Here is a 20705-nt window from a genome sequence, read left to right as displayed (position 1 = left end):
ACCCAACTCTGCTTTTTTTTTTTTTTACCTCCATCCCCTGTGGCTCCCCTGTCCTTTCCTCCCAACATTTTTTTTTTTCCTTCCAAGCTGCAGTGCAGTGGGAGCAATCATGGCTCAGAAGCCTCGACCTGGGCTCAAGTGATTCTCCCACTTCAGCCTTCCAGTAGCTGGGACTGCAGGCATGTGCCACCACACTCAGCCAATTTTTGTATTTTTTGTAGCAATGGGGTTTCATCATGTTACTCTGGCTAGTCTCGAACTTCTGGGCTCAAATGAGCCTCTGGCCTTGGCCTCCCAATGTGCTGGGATTACAGGTGTGAATCACCACACCTGACCGCTAACAGTTTGGAAAAATCTAATGTAAACAGAGAACATCTGTGTCACAAAAAATAACATGTATGCATACACACACACCTAATGTTAAAAAATGGAACATGAGATATTTCTTATCTTATCCCCCACTTTCCCCTTTGTCTAAGACATGGCCTTTCTGTCCATTATTAAAGAAATAGTCCCTGATTTTTATAGCATAGAGGTAAGAAAATTCATCTGTTTTTAGTTATGATCGTGTAACTCAATTGGTCCATCCAAAGAAATATAAAGTGTTGTGATTTTCTGACTGAGTAACTTCAAGTATGTAAAGCTTTATCTTTAAGACTTTTAGAGGCTGGGTGTGGTGTCTCACACTCGTAATCCCAGCACTTTGGGAGGCTGAGGCGGGCAGACCACCTGAGATCAGGAGTTCGAGATCAGCCTGGCCAACACGGTGAAACCCCATCTCTACTAAAAATACAAAAATTAGCTGGGTGTGGTGGTGGGCACCTGTAATCCCAGCTACTCAGGAGGCTGAGGTAGGAGAATCGCTTGAACTCGGGAGGCGGAGTTTGCAGTAAGCCAAGATTGCATCACTGCACTCCAGCCTGGATGACAGAGTGAGACTCCGTCTCAAAAAAAAAAAAAAAAAAAAAAAAAAAAGACTTTTAGAGAGTAACTATATTTTCATGTGAAATTTCTCTAAAATAAATGAAAAATCTTCATCATCTCCTTTTCCTTTTTCTTTTTCTTAACTGAAACATAAATGGCTACCCAAAAATCTAGCCACCTGGCTTAGTGCTGCTTTTAATTACCCAAAAGACGATGTATTGAATATTTCTAAGTGTGTGACAAAGAGTTTAAAAATTGTTTAATTTTGATTAGAAAACATGTGAATTGTGGTTGCCAAGACCTCTCATGAGACCAAAGTTCTGATGCTTACTAACATAAATCGAGACAACGAAGAGACAATAGACCTTGGTTGTTGTAACTGATTTGGCTGTCAGCTTAGGAATAAGCCTACTTTATGTCATTATGCCTAGCGGGATACCATGAAATGGTCCCTTCATTATATATTTTTTTCAAATATAAAATAATGACTTCAGGCTGGGCATGGTGGCTCACACCTATAATCCCAGCACTTTGTGAAGCAGGAGGATCACTTGAGTCCAAAAATTTGAGACCAGCCTGGGCAACATAATGAGACCCCATCTTTACAAAAATTCAAAAAATTAGATGGGCATGGTGGCATGTGCCTGTAGTCCCAGCCACTTGGGAGGCTTAGGTGGGAGGATTGCTTGGGCTCAGGAGCTTGAGGCAGCAGAGAGCTGTGGTTATGCTGCTGAACTCCAGACTGGGTGGTAGAGTGAGGCCCTTTCTCGAAAAAAGAAGAAAAAGAAAAAGAATGACTTGGGAGGTCAAGTGATTTATTCAAGATCAGTGACAAACCATTTTAAAAAATAAAACATATTTTGATTTCTTGAGATTATGCCCATTTACTTCTTGGGGTTAAGGCATTAGGCACTTAAAAATATCAAAGGTTATGAAGTGTCTGGAAGCAGTGGCTCATGCCTGTAATCCCAGTATTTTGGGAGGTTGAGGTAAGAGAATTGCTTGAGTTTAAGAGTTCAAGATCAGCCTGAGAAACAGTGAAACCCCATCTCTATTAAAAAGAGAAAAAGGTTATGAAGCCTTATTCACATTTCTGAAGTTCAGATCTTGGGCTTTGACTGCCTGTGGGTCCAAATGGAGGTAGATGAGAGCCAGGGATGAGAGGAAGGGGCAGGGCAGTTGGTGAGATGCCACCAGGCTTGACAAACTTTTTCCATAAATGGCCAGATAGTAAATATTTTAGGCTTTCTGGGCCATATGGTGTCTGTTGAAACTACTCTCAAAAGCTGCCATAGAAAATACGTAAGCAATAGGTATGGCTGTGTTCCAATAAAACTTCATTTACAAAAACAGGCGGTGGGCCAGATTTGGCTCACTAGCTGTAGTTTGCTGGGCCCTGGGTGAGCGAATCAAGCAGGAGAAAGCAGCAGTGCTTGAAAGTGGGCTCTGGACGGTCACCTTAGTGCATACCACTCCCTCTGGGTTGACTTCCTTTATGATGGTACAGGAGCTGGAGATGATTCTGAAGTCACTCCATACAATTAATGAAAATATTACCGTGAAGCTATTTCCCCAGAACAAAAAGCAGGAAAAGTGTCAATGACTCAGATTTAAACTCTTATTCATAAGATTGCAAAAATGCAGTGCTCAGACATTTCACAGAGTTCTGAATGACTTCCTGGGAGTGTTTACATTGTAAGATGATTCCATTTCATATGTGGTCAGTGGGTTTTCATAAATAAAATTTCTTTTTGGGATGTTGCAAATGCAAATTTTGCTGATGATATTAAGATAAATTTTTCTTTTAGTTCTGTCTTCATGTGTTCCAATTTGGTAAATTTCTATGACAACCATCCCTACCCTGGCAATCTTGTATTAAGATGCCAATCTTTCTACTTTCAATGAACATTTTTAGAGGTATTTCACATTAAAAATAGTATCTTTGTGTTCTTTGGTTTCAAAAAGTCCGAGAGAGGCTGGGCGCGGTGGCTCAGGCCTGTAATCCCAGCACTTTGGAGGCCGAGGTGGGTGGATCACGAGGTCAGGAGATGCAGACCGTCCTGGCTAACACGGTGAAACCTCGTCTCTACTAAAAATACAAATAACTTAGCCAGGCTTGGTGGCGGGCACCTGTAGTCCCAGCTACTCGGGAGGCTGAGGCAGGAGAATGGTGTGAACCTGGGAGGTGGAGCTTGTAGTGAGCCAAGATCGCGCCACTGCACTCCAGCCTGGGCGACAGAGCGAGACTCCATCTCAAAAAAAAAACGTCCAAGAAAATACTTGAGTATAAAACTCCGCTGGTATCCAGGCTAACTTTATTGGCTATTTGCTTGTATCCTCAAATAGAACGTCAGCAACTTGAAGGCACGGCTAGCCTAGATTCCTCTGTGTTTTCTACAGGTACTTAGTCAATGTGTGAGTTGATCTGGGAATTATCCATTATGAAGGCAGATAACAGATTTTCTTGAAAGGCAAATAATTATCATGGACCAAATTCATACACAGGCCACACAAGACTTAAAGCTTTTAGAATTAGAAAAGAATTCTGGGCCAGGCATGGTGGCTCATGCCTGTAATCCCAGCAATTTGGGAGGCTGAGATGAGAGGATTACTTGAAGCCAGGAGTTTGAAACCAGCCTGGGCAACAAAGCAAGACCCCATCTCTAAACAAAAAAAAAAAAAAAAAGAAGAATTCTATTGCCTAGTTCTTAATTCTGTACCTTAACCTAGTGTAATTCTCCAACATTACTGAATAGTAAAATATAAAAGGTTATGATCAAGAAAAATTAAATAAGAAGTATATATTTAGATATATTTAGTATGCAGCTATCTATGTTGATACATAAATATGACAGATATCATTATGTACACAGCTATAGGTTTTTATATCTATATACTTACATATTCAACATATATATGCACCAAAAAGATGCATAGGAGAATGTCCACAGCTGCACTATTCAAAATAGCCCAAAACTAGAAACTACTTAATAATGCCCATCTTTAGTAGAATTGAGAAAGTGCGATATTCACACAGTGAAGTGCTATACAATAATGAGAATGACTGAACTACAACTGAATGCAACAATATGGATGACTCTCACAAACATAATGTTGAGTAAGACAAGCCAGACACAAAACAATACCTACAGGCATCATAGGATTCCATATGCTAGAAACACAAAAACAGGCAAGCAAATTCATGCTGTTAGAAGTCAGGAAAGTGAGTGGCTTAGGGGTTAGGATAGTGACTAGGAGACTTCAGGGTGCTGATAATGCTCTGTTTGTTGATCCTGGTTACACATGTGTTCATTTTGTGAAAATTAACAGAGCCGATGCTTAGGCACATTATTCTATGTGTATGCTACATTTCAATAACATATTTAAAAGTTTAAAAAGTATTATGACTGTTAAATGATATAACATAACCCTAATTTTCATAGATTTCACTTCTTTAAGCAAGTAAAATTTATGGAAACAATGAAAATATGCAGAGAAATACCCATACTTATGACATCAATGACACCATTTTAAAAGAGAAACTTTGCTGTATTCTAGATATTTCTATTTGGTGAAAACTGAAATTTAAATATTCTTTCAAACTAAAAGTTCACAGTAGTTAGAGATTTTTTTTTGTACAGACATTTTGCAGAATTACTTTTGTGGCATAAAACTTACGTGGGATGCAGTGTAATGTGTTATTCAATATTTTGTTAAGAAACGTGTATCCATTACCTTTCATATTTTGATAAGCAATATTTTGGACATTGAAAAAATGTTCAATAATGTTTCCTTTATTTGTTGCTTTTAAAATTAGGAATTAATAATGAAGTTCCTTATGCATTAGATTTAATGGAAAGGTTTCACAAAAGGTATGTTTTATATGCAAATCTTTAAAAATTGAGGATTGCTGGCATCTTTTTAATGATCAGTTTAGACATATCCACAAATGTCATCTGTTATGCTTCCACATCCTCCTTTTAACTCCTGTGCATCTGGTAAACCCCCAAGGAGAAAAGTCTAGAAAAGCAACCTCTAGCTTTATCAGTCAAGCCTGATGTTTCTAACCCAGCTGAAACTATGGGCTAGCCATAGACATTCATTCTTCTGTATCCTGTCCACAGACAAATTGCCTCGCCTTTCAAGTGATAACTAGACGAGCCATTCGTTTGGCAAAATGCATTTCTCTGAGCAGAGGTGTCGAGGCAATCAGTCCATCAAATAACTCAATCTTTCCTCTCAGTTTATTTATTTTTTATTTTCTGGCTCTCCTTCTGTCAGTTGACCTCACTGACATGACAATGAACATAGGCTACACAAATCCTGTTCACCAGATGTCCCAAGGCCATCTGCAAGACTTACAACATAGATGCTATTTTGGAGTGCAATCTATTGTACATTTTCTTTACAATGTGTTACTTCTGTCTTAAAGAAGGAACTAATGAAGCTGTTAGATTTAGTGGAGAAGATAAAGGAAATGATTTTCTTCTTTGAACAGTCTTTGAAAATCTATTTGTGTTAGGGATGACATTTTGGTAATGATAAGGTTTGTCTTACGAGGTGTGTGGAAGAACAGTACGGCAGGCTGGCTAACAGCACAGCCTCTGGGATCAGGCTGGATCCAAATCCTGGACCTGCCATTTCTAGCTGTGTGACTTTGAGGAAGTTACTTAACAGTCTGGGACTCACTTTTTTCATATTATCATTCAGGCAACAGTAGCATGTCATAGATTTGTTGAGAGGGTCATACGACTTAGCTTGGCATAGAGTAAACGCTACACTTTAGGTAATATTCTCATGTTATATATTAGTATATATAACATATTTTAAGATTGCATATTTTCCCTTCATTGATTTAGGAAATACTTTTCAACATAGCAGCCAACGCCTAGGCTCAAGCTATCCTCCCACCTCTGCCTCCCTAGGTGTTGGGATTACAAGCATGAGCCACTGTGCCTGGCCAGAATGTTCCTGTTAAAATGTAAACAAGTTCATGTCACTCATCTGGACATAACTTTCCAAAAACTTCCCATCTCATTCAGAGAAAAAAGCCAAAGACTTTTAAAGGTGTATAGGTTTTCCTTGTTTACCCAGGACAGTCCTGGTTTATGCCTATTGTCCTGACATAATAGTGTCTCCCTTCACTCTCAAAATTGTCCTGTTTGGACAATAGATGATATAGTCACCATACTATCAGGCCCTATGTGCTCTACCTCTCCCCTACTCTTGCTCCACCCTCATATCCTTGTGATCTCATTTGCCACGACTCTCTCTCTCCCACTCAACCACCATGGCCTCCTTGCTCTTCCTTTAACCCTCCAGGCACATTCCTGCCACAGGGCCTTTGCACTTGATGTTTCCTCTAATGGAATGCTCTTACCTTACATAGTGGCATTGTTTGCTCCTTCATCCCTTCTTTTACTCAACTGTCACCTTGTATTGAGGTCACCCACTCAATATCTCTCTTCTTTCCACTCTCTTTCCCCATTGTACTTATCTACTTAGCACTTATCTTACATACTATGTATTTACTTACTTATTTCCCTTTTTGTCTTGCTCTTCTACCAGAATCCACAAGGGCAAGGATATCTATCTGTTTTGTTTGCTGCTATTTACCCAATGTCTTTATTGAATAAATGAAGAGCAGCTAGAGAATAAATACCTTATATTACTGAGTAAACAAGTGGTGAATGAGTTGTCATCTTTATTGCCTTCTAGAATAAGTTTGATCTAAAATAACAGGAGTCTCATGTTTAGGGCAAGTATGAGATGCAAGATTTGACTTGCTTCCTCTCTTGGTACTAGTCTCCAAGGAAGTTGTTTTAAAAGTTAGAATGTCAATAAAACTCTTAGAGGTGTTTAAGTTCTGAGAAGCGACCTCTAAATGTGCACAACCTAAAATAATATTAAGTCTTTCTGAGGGCACATTTGATTTTAGGCTCCTGAGCCCCAGAACATTGAAGGCTTCAAACCTTCCAAATTTATTTATTTAATTTTTTTCCAGGTTGCTCTTCTGCGAAAATGTACCAAATTTAAATAGATGCTTCAGAGCATGCAGTTTTGCATAATATTTGATGTTCAAATATTATGTTTCAAATTGAAACATAAGGCTACCAAAAATTAATGCTGAATGACACATTCAGTTTTATTATTAAATTTAATTTCAACTATTAACTTTTAATCTTAGGACAGTTTTTCCAATAAAAACTAGACCTAGTTAAAAATAAAATTGTAGCTATAGAAAGCAGTAGTTCTAACTCCCAAGAGAATGTGGTAGATCCAGAAGGCAGTTGTAGAATTTCTGGCAGTATATCAAATTTATTTTGATGGAATTTCTTAGAACAGCCTTTATTTAACCACTCCAGTCTCAAAATCAACTTCAGAGGCAACACACTTGATTCCTCAGCCCCCTTCATTTTAGTTTGCACACTCTTTATACTAACTGTGTATACTTTGTATAATAATCAAGCAACTCATAAGACTACCCTATAGAAATACTTCAGGATAAAATGGCCTGAACTTCTGCTTTTATTGATCAGAATGCTGGAACCAGAGCAACATTTACACACACACACAAGCACACACACGCATACACAATGTATCATGTGAAAATTATTTTCTTAAACCTAAAACTTTCCTGCATCATTATTTTATGTTAAATTTAGAATATAGCAAACTCTTCCTATGAGCTAAATGAACTCTTTGATGGGGGAACATCATTAGCCATGAATCTATTTACATCTCAATACGTTACTAACAAGAACAGGACTGAAACCATCTCTCCCTCCTCAGCCATGGGAACAGTCTTGCAGTGATGGACGGTTTCCATCCCCCATCACTGACGCGGGAATAACTGTGCTGTGAGCCAAATGCCGAGGGTTAGCAGAGTAACCTCACATGAGAATAATTACTTAACATGACCATGAGAGAAGGCAATGAGGTTCCCAGACACAGGAAACGAAAAGTCAGAAGGGGAGGTAGAGCTGGACAGGGTTCTGAAGCCTTTCCAGACAGCAACTTCCTTATAACAAACAGCAAATTGGCTAATAAATTTGTCACTCTGTCATTTTATATGTACGTATATTCTTAAGCTAGCTAGTTAGCATAATGTTTTGCAATGTACATATATCTTAGTAATGGCAGAAAAATCAACCTATTTTGTATTCTCTCAAGAGCAAAAAAAAAAAAACTTCTGTGATATGAATGTTTATTTTGATATTCCAAATCACTTATAGGTTAATCTTTCAATCAAAACTACAGTTACAACTATGCTTAAAGAATGCACAGAAAGAGTTAACACAATGCCTGAACCACGAGACAAGAACTCTTGACCCCTAGAGACAAAAGGAAGGGGAAAATCATCTTGCTGTTATGTGCTGCTCTGCTTCCCACGAGTTTCTCACAGATTTATGGACCCTGAGATATTCTGATTTTCAGAAAAAAAGGTAGAAATTCAATAAACTCAATAAGAAGGTCTGCTTGTAGATCTGGAATTGCATGGGAGAAAAACATTCTAATAGGGGCAACTATAGTACATTTTCTTTTTTCACTCATTTACCTAATATTTTTAAAGCTGGGCACAGGAGATACAGTGATAAATGAGAATGATGGCAGCATGCCTCAAGGAACTTGCAGACAGGCCAAGGAGCTGGCAAATACAATGGAGTATGTTTTAAGTGCCAGTACAGGGTTAATAAAGGGGGTCTTGGGAGTGGCACTAACCCAGTTTGGATCATGGATACTTGCCAAAGAGATGATTAAGCTGAGATCCAAGGAATAAAGTGGAAGAAGCCAGAGAAGGCCTGAGGAAAAAATATTCCAGGTAGAAGGACCATATTCCAGGTAGAAGGACTCAGATAGATAGACCAGGTTAGCTGGAGTATAGAGAGGTAGCGGAAAAGCATGGAAAGAGAGGTGCTCGCAGAGGAGGCAGCATCAGAGCTACCCTATGGGAAAACATCTAGCTGGAATACAATGCACCAGTGAGGAATAGAGATCTTGGTCAAGGGACACATTTTCTCTCTTAAAATTTAGAGAATGCAGTTTCTATAGCTAATTTTATGATGATAGCATGATTCTTGGAGTACATGAGAAAAGTGTGTTTTTATTTGCTTGATGATGCGGTAAAAGGGAAATATGCTTATCACATGCGGAATTTGGTGGGTAACTTGACTAAGTTGGGGAATAGTATATGCATACCACTGATAATGTCTTCTGCCTTGTCTATAAATGAAGAATCCCTTTGACAAATCATCATCATCATCATCACCACCACCACCCCCACCTTCATCATCATTTTAATTTGAATATCTCAGATTAATCTGATTTGAAGTTAATTTAAGAGTGAAGGCCCTTATCAAATCAAATCATAACAACAACCATTACTGAACATCTACTATGCTTGAGGCATCTAATCTGTAAGTTGTGACAATTTATTTTTAAGACACAATTTGCTGTGGTGATTTGATATGTCAAGAAGCAACTTTTGTAAAGCTGCCCCAGAAGGATGGATCCCAGTTGCACAAGATGTCAAAGGCTGTGTGAACATGGAGATAACTGGCTCTATGTGGATGTCTCTCATTTCCACATTGTTCAGATCCTCTGCCAGAGCAACATATTGAGAGTCTTGACTTTTCATTGCAAAATATTCGTGGTAATTTCATGCAGAAATAAGATGTGTTTATTTTTCATTGTTGTCCTCAATAAGGGGTGGTTGCTTAGGGTAGACAAAATTAGTAATCAACAGAGTTACCGGCTTCTATCACTGTTGTTCTCACAGATCTGCTTTGTGCCACATGCTAAGTGGAGACGTGATTTACGTGGCATATTATCCACGGCATCAACTCCCTGCTATGCACATCAAAAGCGTCTATGGCAAGCCATTGGACTGTACCTCTTACTTCTTGCCCTTACTCCATCTCTCTCATACATACATCTCCCTGCATTCTTGTTTCTGCTTAAGAGATGAGGTACAGTGATATATGGAAATGTCTGTGTGTGCATAATGGTGGAGCTGTTATCCTGAAGCTACATGGTGCCAAGCCTTGGCTCAGGCACAAATATCACTTTTAGGGCTTCCACTCTGTTCAAAATTATAACCCATCTCCCTACAGACAACACTCTATGGCATACATGTAATCTCATGAATCATTAAATAATATAATTATTAAATTCTATACTTATCTATTTTGTCATCTAGTAATCAGGGGTTATTTTCGGTCTCCCAACATGGAGACAATGTTTTAACTATTTTGCCATTCTAACAAATGTAAATATCCTATGTACAGATTAATTTACTTGGCTAAGTTTTTGTTTTTCTTGAAAATTTAGGATATCAGATAATGTAATTTATTGACAAGAATGAATCCACCAGCAGTATGGGTTATAAGCTTGGGTATATGAAAAAATCTGCTAACTCCTTTCCCTTCCTCCTTCCTGCTTTTGTCAATCTTCTACTGCAATTAGTAATATTATCCTTATTTTGAACAACTAAAAATCAGTTATCCTTTGATAATCTTAGAAATAGTTTTTTCTTCAACATTAGCATTTGCAAGGCCCTTGTGTTTGAAAACCAAGAAGGCAACTGGCATTCATTGGCTTGCCTTGGTTCCTTCTGCCTTGCGGATTTTACTTTCTTAGATTGCTGAGTTTCTTTTATCATCAGGTTGTGTGTGTGTGTGTGTGTGTGTGTGTGTGTGAGTGTATGTAAGCAAGGGCTATAGGAACTTCTTTTCATCTTTTGGGTTATTTCTGTTTGATGCAACACATATAATTCTAGGCCTAACTCATTTTTCAAACTAGGATCTGTAAATGCTTCAGCAGCAGCAATTCGGTGATTACATTCAGTCTCTCTGAGAATGTTATTTAGGGCAAAGTATGTTCCTTGGGGGTAGTGATAGCGTTTTGACAGAGCTGAGCCATGCATTTTGGGAATTAGTAGGAAGGAGGTGAAGTATGGCCAAAGTGTGGAGGGCCTTGATTGCTAAACATGGGGGAAAAGGGGGACAGGTGGGAGCTCCTGGGTGCTTTTGTAGAAGCAGTGGCACTTGACAGATGGAAGCAAAGTCCCGGATATGTTATGGGGAAGAAGCTCTGAAGATAGGGAGATCAATTAAGAAATTAAGAAATTTCTGAAAATTTAGGGGTGGAATGACCCCATCCCACCTTCCATGCCACAGGCCATCCAGAGCCACCAAGCAACAGCTACACAGGTTAATGACATCCGAAACAGCCCAGCTGTTTGATACCTGTTATGTTAGTTTTCAGTTGTGTTTTATATCACATTGATCTATGAAACCGTTTCAGTACAATCTTTTTCAAAGTGAGAGAAAGGGAATAAAACGTTAATAGGAAGAATACTTTATAGTGCCTTCTTCTTCTTCTTGTAACATTATTACAGTCTTATCAGCAATTCTAGCTTGCCTCAGATATTAATACAATCTTTAAATAGTCTACTTCCACTTATGCTGACTCTGATATGACTCAAAGCAATGTTGTCTGTCTGCAGACACCTTAGAACTGAGCATAAAAGCAACTAAGAGTGGATGATGAGAAATTTCAAAGTGGGTACAACGTATATTATTCTTGTGATGGATACCCTAAAAGCCTTGACTTCACCACTATGCAATATATACACGTAACAAAACTACACTTGCACCCCATAAATTTATACAAATTAAAAAAGAAAAGCAATTAATATAATTGTTAAACACAAAAATAGGTGTGATTCAAAACTCATCTTTCTTTGAAGAGCATATTAGATACTTTCAACTTTTTATTCTTCTTTCAACCTAATCCTTCTAATAGGGAAATAAAGAAGGCTCACATATCCCTTTAACTGAATATTCTCCAATTGTATGCATTATTTTCATAGCTACATAAATGTAATGGTAAAGTGAGATGGACAGCTGCTACCTTGCCCTGCAATACAGAGGTAGTGAACTTGATATGGTTAGAGGAATCTATAGGTTTAATATGTGACAGACTCCCACAGAATTTTACTATGGGAGGCAGCTATGGGGGAAAGGGATGGGGGCCTGTGACTCACACTGCTTGGAAGGATCTCTTGAGTAACCTGCTTAGAAGTCAGAAGAACAGCAACATGTATGATCTCATGACCTAGAGAAGAGGATGACAGAAAGATGTGGCGATTGCTCCTAAATACTGTGAGCCTTTTTAGCACACTCCAGTGCTTTTTTCTCTTTTCCTCTGGAAAAAGATTGAAATAACTAAAGAGTATTTTTTTTTTTAGCCGAAAGGTTTACTTTCTAAAATTAATGATAGTTAAATGACTCATTACATGAGTTTTGGAAAAACAGGAATTACACAAATGTACTCCTACCTATGATGTAAAAGTACCAGTCAAACTGTCCACATTATTTAGAACTACAGTAAGGTATACAAAGTATTGGATTCCCAGGAGGGGAGAACAATATGGTCAAATAAGAATATGTTAATTTTTATTCATTGCTAGGTGAATGTAAAGCAAAGTTTTATTTGCATTTTTACCAAATCTGGAGACATCCCAGATGGTCTGACTTAAAACGTTGCCATGGAATAGAAATGATGTTTAGTCTGGTGATTGGCAGTAGCACCGCAAAGAGATAAGCAGGTATCCTTGCCAGCAGTTGTGGATATTGATTGGCTAAGAAGCTGCTTTGCACATGGCAAGTCTACATAGTGTGCTTCAGGGTGAACAGCAGCAGGGAGTTATTAATGCAGAGATGGTTAATTATTTTCTTGAGCCATGATGGGTTGGTTCACTAGTTCGTAAGTTTGAATAATCAATGTTTGATACTCCACACTCTGATGGCTGAAGAGTCAAAATTTGAATTTTCCAATTTATCATTAAGGAGAAATGTCAGGAGAAAGTCAAGTGGTTGTGAGCACATAGTATATCATAAAGAGAAAACTTTTTAAAAGAAAAGATTAAAGTTATGTAGCATATGCTAAACATTTTAAATCAATTACACATTTTCAATTTTGCATCATAGTTTAGTTCTAAATTCCTATTTTAAGCTCTAATAGAAAACACATGTATTTATGCTATCCTGTGGAAAGAGATGGTAATTTTTTGATTGTTCTCTAATCTCTTCAATTTTGGAAACAGTGTACTGGTGTAATTTTGGGAAGTTTTTATTTGCAATGTCAAAATTGTAACCATTGTTTTCATCTATATTATCAGACCACTGATTTTTCTGCTAGGGTAATATAATTTAACCACAGCTTAAGTGTACTTATTGGAAACTGTGAGATTACTGTTTTACTTAAAATGTGTTGTATCTTCAATTGACAAAACTTGCCATTTAAAGTAATATTTCAGAATATTACCTCTTAGAATAGTTGCTTTCTATGCATAATACATAGAAGGAAAAAACAAGGCTGAGGAAAATACTCTTCTTGGGTTTAGAATAAACACATTTCATAAAATCTGGCATAGATCAGGCCATTTCATTTGAATTTTAGTATATCTGAATTCTTGCAGCAATTTTTCCCTCACAACAACTAGACCAAATATGGAATATGTAATTCCTTCGGCTTTAGTTTGTTTTGGGTCTAAGTAGTCTCTGATATAGTTTGGATGTTTGTCCCCTCCAAATCTCATGTTGAAATGTAATCCCCAATGTTGGAGGTAGGAACTGGTGGGAGGTGTCTGGCTCATGGGGGCAGATCTCCCATGAATGGCTTGGTGCTGTCCTTGCATTAGTGAGTGATTCTCGAGACATCTGGTGGTTTGCAAGTGTGGTGCCTTGCCCCCTTCTGTCTTGCTCCTGCTCTTGCCATGTTACGTGCCTGCACCCCTTCTCCCTCTGCCATATTTGGAAGCTTCCTGAGGCCCTCACCAGAAGCAGATGCTGGAGCCATGCATGTACAGCCTACAGAGCCGTGAGCCAATCAAATCTCTTTTCTTTATAAATTACCCAGCCGTTTTTTTTTTTTTAATAGCAATGTAGAAATGGCCTAATACAGTCTGTAAGCAAGGTTAGTTATCTTCCTCTCACACTGAGGCACTGACTTTGTTGTGTTTCTTTTTGGTTCCTTACTGCCTAGCTCAGGGGTGGGCACACAGTGGGTGCTCAATAAATGCAGACTGAAGAAATGAAGGAGACCACAGTAAAGCAGGCCAATTTTAAGTGGTATTAGTTAGTAATGCTGCTCAGCAAGGTCAACAGTGGCCTGCTATCATGTGGACCCCATTATCTCTAAGTCACCCATATCACTGAGAAAAGCCAGGATGCCCTTTAGCTTTAATCATTAATCTAGACAGTCAAAATAAAATAAATACAATTCATTTCAAGCTGGACTGTAGATATCTGGCTTCTGAACAGCATCATATTCAACGGTAACTAAACTCAAGGATATGTTTGTTTCAAGTATTTTCTGGGCCCAGTAGCTCTCACTCTGGAAATTGCATTTCATAAAAATCCAGGGATCTTGCCAAGACAGCCTATCCAACCAGCAAGCCCAGGGGTGGCATGAGAATCCAAGTCATGAAACACCATGATTTTGAACCATCATCCCTGAAATACTATTTTGTTACAATTAAGGTAGAAACTAAGTGTAACATAAGACAGATAATAAAATTTGTAAATCTTAAAACTAGTAGTTAGAAGACAGCAGAAATAGCTCTCAGTAAAAACACAGATAAAATTCCAAAGGTCAGAAAAGTCTGCAGCAACTCTCCACATGGAATCAGAGCATGGGTTTAAATTTGCAAATACATTTGTGGTTACTTCCTACCTTAAATACATTGATAGGGAGATCAATGACCACATAGATAAGGTCTCCAAGGGCAAGACTGGCTATCAGCGCGTTGGGGCCATTCCTCATACATTTGTTCTGGTAAATGATCCTGAGCAGAGTTGCATTCCCCACCATTCCCACGATGAAAATAGTACAAGATATCACAGTGTTAATGTATTTGAAAGCTGAAGTAATTTTAGTCTGCTGTGGGCAATAGTTGTGCATTGAGCCATTGCTGGGTAGGACCAAATTAGTGGGTTGATGAGTGGTAACCAGGAAGCTGAGCTCTGTGCCACGAAAAGTGGTGGAATCATCCACATGATTGCTTAGATTTGTGCTGTATCTCTCAGGATTATCACTGATTACACATCCAACCAGTGCCAGCCAAAAGGATGCCCTGAGGCAAAGGGTTTCCATCTTGAGGCAAATTTGAGGAAGTATCTCTTATTGCACTTGTGCTGCTTTTACACCTTCACTTTTTTTTCACCTGAAACAAAAGGAAAAATAATTTTTGTTCCAAAACCCAGTTGCCAAAAAGATCATAGTCAATGATTATTTATTGATTCAATTAAAATGCAGGATATATTTGGTGATTAGATAAGATATATGTATATCAGGTTACCCTATGACAGAGCAAAACCAGAAAAAAACTGAAGCTCTATTAGGGCAAGCTCTATCTCCTCTATGTCAGTCTCCATCTCCATCTCCATCATCTCCATCATCTCTGTCATCTCCGTCTCCGTCTGTCTCCGTCTCCATTTCCGTCTCTATCGCTATCTATCTCTGTCTCTATTTCCATCTCTAGCTCTATCTCCATCTCCCTATCTCTCTAGCTTTGTCTCTCTCACTGATCTCTATACATAACTATACTTATATCTACATCATAATATGGATGAGGCTATGTCAGTTTTTCCTTTAAGTAGTAGTTACTTCTTTCTCTACATTCAGGCTGATAAGAACCTGAATTACAAAAATCTTCAAGAGTTGAGATACAAACATATTTTTTAATGAAAGAGAAAAGGCATTATATGCTGAGTAGAGGGTACAGAGTATTGAGGCATAAAATAAAATTATCGAATGTAAAAATTGAATCTTCTAAAATGTGTGCTGTCTTGCATATGATAAATAATGAACATAGGGATGAAGTGCAGCACAGGTAGCCATCTAAAGTGTTATGAAATGTTAATGAGAACTCTGGTTAACACCATTAACACATCTAACAATTTTAGTTTCAATTAAGAATGAAATAATTGATAAAAACATTTGTTTTGAAAACCTTGATGATTAATGTATAAAATCTAAATTTTTTACAGGAGTTTTTTTGCTTTTTCATTTCTCAGAAATTATCATCACAATACGGTATTTGCCGATGAATGAAATGGGAGTAATGAACTTTCCCAGGCTAGTCATAGTATTTTGGTTTCCAAGGGACACCTGTCCCCATGCTATCTTTTAACCATCCTATATAGCTACATTTATTTTATGCCAGTCACTGTACTCAGTACTATATGTGCATGATGCCCTGTAATCCATACAATGGTCCTGTGGGGTAGATCCACGGTTCAGTTTTGAAGATAGGGAAACAGAGGCCCAGGAGGGTGAAGAAGCTTGTCAAGGCCACAGGTGATGGGTGGCAACACTGCGATTCTAAGGCAGGTCAGTCCAACTCTGAGCCGGAGCTGTTAACCACTAAACCATCCTGTCTCTCATTCTTGTGCTTTATTTGTATGTAAAATATTTTAAAGAAGTCTCCAGAGTTTAGATGAAGCAATAGACTCAGGAGGGTGGTTAGACATTTTCAAAGACCATCTGGTGTGGTTTATTTATTTATTTATTTATTTATTTATTTATTTATTTTTAAGTCACTTGCAGAGAGCAAGTGGTCCTTCCTGTCCAGGAAGTCTAGGAGACCTTAATAAGGAATAATCAAAGATAATTAAAAATAGCTCATCCTATTTCAATATTTTATATATTTCCTTTTCTGTAGGCTTTTATGAATCTTCAAATGAAGACATAATCTGATTTATGCAGTGGTGTGTGTACGTGTCTGTGATGTATATACCCAGGTCATAATTTAATCTTAAAAAAATTGAGTTCTGGTTGGGTGTGGTGGCTCATGTCTATAATCTCAGCACTTTGGGAGGCCAAAGCAAGAGGATCACTTGAGCCCAGGAGTTTGAAACTAGCCTGGGCAACTTAGTGAGACCCTGTCTTTACAAAACATAAAAAAGATTAGACAGGCATGGTGGCGTGTGCCTGTAGTCTCAGCTACTTGGGAGGCTGAGGTGGGAGAATCACTTGAGTCCAGGAGGTTAAGGCTGCAGGGAGCTATGATCGAGTCACTGCACTCCATCCTGAGCAGCAGAGTGAGACCCTGTCACCAAAAAAAAAAAAAAAAAAAAAAAATTAAATAAATAAAAAGTAAAAAAAAAATTGAATCCTTTTTCTGAGTGTATTCAAGGTTGATATTAACCACTTTTAGGAATTTTGACAATTATCTTGGGAAATCAGTAAAGCTTAGGTTTGGCCAATATGTGGATAAAATAAGATTTATTCAAGTTGCATAGAAAGTATAGGGTATATATAAAGTGCGAGTATTGGATACTTTTGCCTTCCCCAGAGATTTCCCCCTGAACTCTGAAATAATAATAGTATTTACATATAGTAACTTATTATATATGTATCTGTTATCTGCCTTGAGCTTTACGACTCTAGGTAGGCAGGAGCAATATCTCCATTTTACTTATAAGGAAACCAGAGTCTTGAAGAAGTATTTAGGTCAAGGTTTCAAAGCCAAGAAATGGCAGGACACATAATTTTGCTTATAGGACTTGACTCACTCTGATTAAATGGGAAAAATATCAATTTTTCAAGGCTAGAGGCAGGCCATGTATTTGTCAGCTCTGACTAGACTTAATTATAAACAGTTTGCAGTTTTTTCCTGCTTCTTATAATCTGGAGTGAGTATCTGGCCAAAAATTGATAGACCTATGAAATGACACCATTTCCATTCCAAAGGGAACACCAGGACTCCAAGAGAAAAGCTTCTTGTCATCCTCCTTTTTGGATCACAGATACAGGGGGGAGAAGAAATACTTTCATATCTTGTGCTGTTTCGTGACTAACGTCTTCCAGCTTCCCAAATGAAAGGGAACCTTCAATAACAGCTTTCTTAAAAATGAGAGAGAGAAGGCCTTTGCAGAAATGGAATGGCTCTCTGCCGGTTACAGTCGGCTGGGAACTGACCTGTGAACTGACCTGGCTACGGTGGGTACTGCTCTACTCATCAGAGGTCCTGTGGTGCTTTGAACGTTAGCATGCTGGTCTGCTTGGTTAGCTGATTATGCCAGGAGGTAAGGCCAACGCTGTGGGTTCTTAAGGCATGAGAGCCAGCTATCATTAAAACCCCCTTCCTTCCTCCTCCAACAATGACACCACTACAGAAATCATTTCTGATGACTTCTCTATCAGCTCTCCACACATGTTAAGCTGCAAAACTAAGGGATACTTGGCAAAGGCCTGTGGATGTCATATTATCATTGGCTGAAAAGTACAAAACCAAATGAAAGAAGCCCCTCAACTGCAGGTTCTTCCAAGGTGGGTCTGTAGCTCATTTCCAGGAATCTGAGTCAGGCTGTGCTTTGAATCATCAGTCATAATCAGTCATAGCGCTAGTGAAGCATCTCAGGTTCAGACCTGAAGGACATGGTCTATAGATTCAGCATTCTTCCTGTTTGGAATCTGAGAGTTTGGGGAGTGCAAAAACTATTATTAAGAAAGAGGACTGAATCCTTACGCTTACACTTTAACCATTTAACATATGAGACTCTCAGGATCAAAGTTCACCTGTAATTGGTAATTTGGAAATTCAGACCTTATCAAAATGGCATGAGTTTAGAGCATTCAATTTACATGAAATGACTGCCAAGGTGTTTCTCAATTAGCTAACACATAGACAACTACAGGTGGAGGAAAACACAAGTAAAAGTAGGAACTTTTTACAAGTTTTCTGAGGTTTTGCTCTCTGGTTAAGAAATGAGCAACTCTCCTTAGAGACAACGCCTGAGTTTAATATGCCTCCCACCCCCAACTCTATCAGGGGAAAGCCATTAGGATGATGTAAACAGAGGGTGATTATCTAGAAGCAGCCCTTGTTTTCTGCACGTGAGAAGCAACAAGTGTCCTTTAAAGGCGAGCACAGAACAAAACGCCCAGACCTCCACAGGCAGGTTTCCAAAACTAGCTACACAGGGGGTTTCCCCAAACACCTCAGTCCCTCACACCGAGTGCCCTTGGCTACCCTTGGCATACCCAGACCCAGATGTGGGGGAGGAAAAGCAAGCCAGTAAGAAAAGGCTGTGGAGCCAACTTCACAAGTAGGCGCTGGAGCAAGCCACAGAGCTTGGCGTTCCTCAAAGTTCTTGCATGCCTGGGGAAAAGGGGTCACCCAGGGAAAACTATTGGGCTTCCTCTTCCTAAAACTCCGAATCCTAAACCCTAACGTGGAGAGGTGAAGTTCCCCGAACCCTACACGTTTCCGCAGCGCACCCCTCACGGAAGGCGCCCGCCTCCCCGCGCGCCCTGGGGCAAGTGGGTGCCAGCCCCTGCTGTGACGGGTCGCCCAAGCTGCAGGGCGGTCGGGCCAGAACGTTCCCAGCTCTCGTCTTCTCCCGACCGAGGGGCCCAGGCAGCGTCTCCGCCATCCCCGCACCCGCCCCAGTCCCAGTCCCCGATAAGAAAGACTTGCACCGACCGTGGAGCTCGGCGTGCGCAGACAGCTGCCGGGTCCGCGCGGCGCCTGGGCCAGAGGAAGCCGGAGCCGGCGAGGGTGGGTGGCGCGGAGGGTGGCCGGTGTCCCGGGCTCCGGCGCGGCGGCGGCTCCGGCTGCACAGCTACCCCGGCTTCAGAAAACTTCCTGGGCACTGCTTCTCCCGGGGAGGTCTCGCTGGGACCCCAATCCCCGGCGACGACCGGGTGGGATGGATGAAGCCTCTCCACCGCCTTTCCACAATCGTCAGACCAGCGGGATGACTGTACGCGCGCTAGGGCTCGCACGAAAAAGAAAACTCCGGAGGAACACGCCTCCAGTCTGTCCTCCCCGTCTCCTCCCAAAGCTCCAGACCTTCCACTCCACTCTGGGACCGCAAGAGCGTCCTAACCTTCCAGCTATCCTGGGACGCGGCCACTAAAAAGCACAAAGCTGCCGCCCCCTTCCAGGCCCTGAAGGGCAGGAGTCTTTTTTAACTATTTCCTTCCTGAAAGAAGAGGTGGGGGATGTGGAGGAGAGAGGGTAGAGTTTGACAGACAAGACTCAGAATTCCGAAAGGCCTTGCAGAGGAACCCATCCTCTTAGTGCAGGCAGATTTGATCTGTGATGGAACAACTGGACACAGAGCCAGGGCCCACGAGTGGTTTCTTCTCCGTCTTCCCTGCCGGCTTTGCTTGGCTTGCGTGCTCCCTCTTAAGCTTAGAGGCCGTTGAGGAGCCGAAGTGGACAGCAGTTTACTGGATCAGGTGGTTTGCTTCTATCTTGTCCCTTGTAGCCAGCATCCCATGGCTACAGACCTCCAGCCCAGGGCAAAGAAGGACCCTCAGGAGAGACTATGGAAGGTTCCAGCGCGTGGCTCCGTGAAACCTCAAGAAATTCAAACAATGAGGAAGCAGACCTTACAGAAAGTGGGTCTCAACGTCTTTATCACGGCAGATACTTTATCCTAAATTGGGGGTGGGAGAGGAGATGAGGGACAAAGGCCACTGCCTGTGACATGTGAGTAAAAACTGGGGTCTCCTCAGGGAAGGCCTGCCTTGGAGTCCTTCAGGGCACTGCTAGAGTCAGCACATTGTAGAAGTGTGAGGTTGGAGCACTGGTCATGTTATATCCCATGCTGTTCCGGTTATCTGTTGCAGCTAAACAAATTACTATAAAACGTAGTGGCTTAAAACAACAACACTCATTTACTCTGCTTATCAGTCTGCAGTTTGGGCAGAGCTTGTCTGGGACAGCTCGTTTTTGCTCCATGTAGCAGGGGCTGGAGGAT

At 40.1% G+C, this 20705-nt stretch overlaps 1 protein-coding gene across 1 annotated transcript in view; it reads right to left on the bottom strand.

The window, feature by feature from the left end:
- EDNRA (endothelin receptor type A) overlaps nt 1-20130 on the bottom strand; it is a 65872-nt gene extending 45742 nt beyond the window's left edge. Inside the window, exons 1-2 of the mRNA XM_034959222.3 lie at nt 19421-20130; nt 14665-15154 (exon numbers count right to left, since the gene is read on the bottom strand). Coding sequence (XP_034815113.1) covers nt 14665-15084 — 420 coding nt within the window. The 5' untranslated portion in view covers nt 15085-15154; nt 19421-20130. The remainder of the gene's footprint in view (nt 1-14664; nt 15155-19420) is intronic.
- Nucleotides 20131-20705: the final 575 nt, after the last annotated feature.

The sequence above is a fragment of the Pan paniscus genome, chromosome 3 (genome assembly GCF_029289425.2).
Source record: "Pan paniscus chromosome 3, NHGRI_mPanPan1-v2.0_pri, whole genome shotgun sequence".
Taxonomy (NCBI): domain Eukaryota; kingdom Metazoa; phylum Chordata; class Mammalia; order Primates; family Hominidae; genus Pan; species Pan paniscus.
The sequence above is the reverse complement of the archived record's forward strand: the minus strand, read 5'-3'. Positions and strand labels throughout refer to the sequence as shown.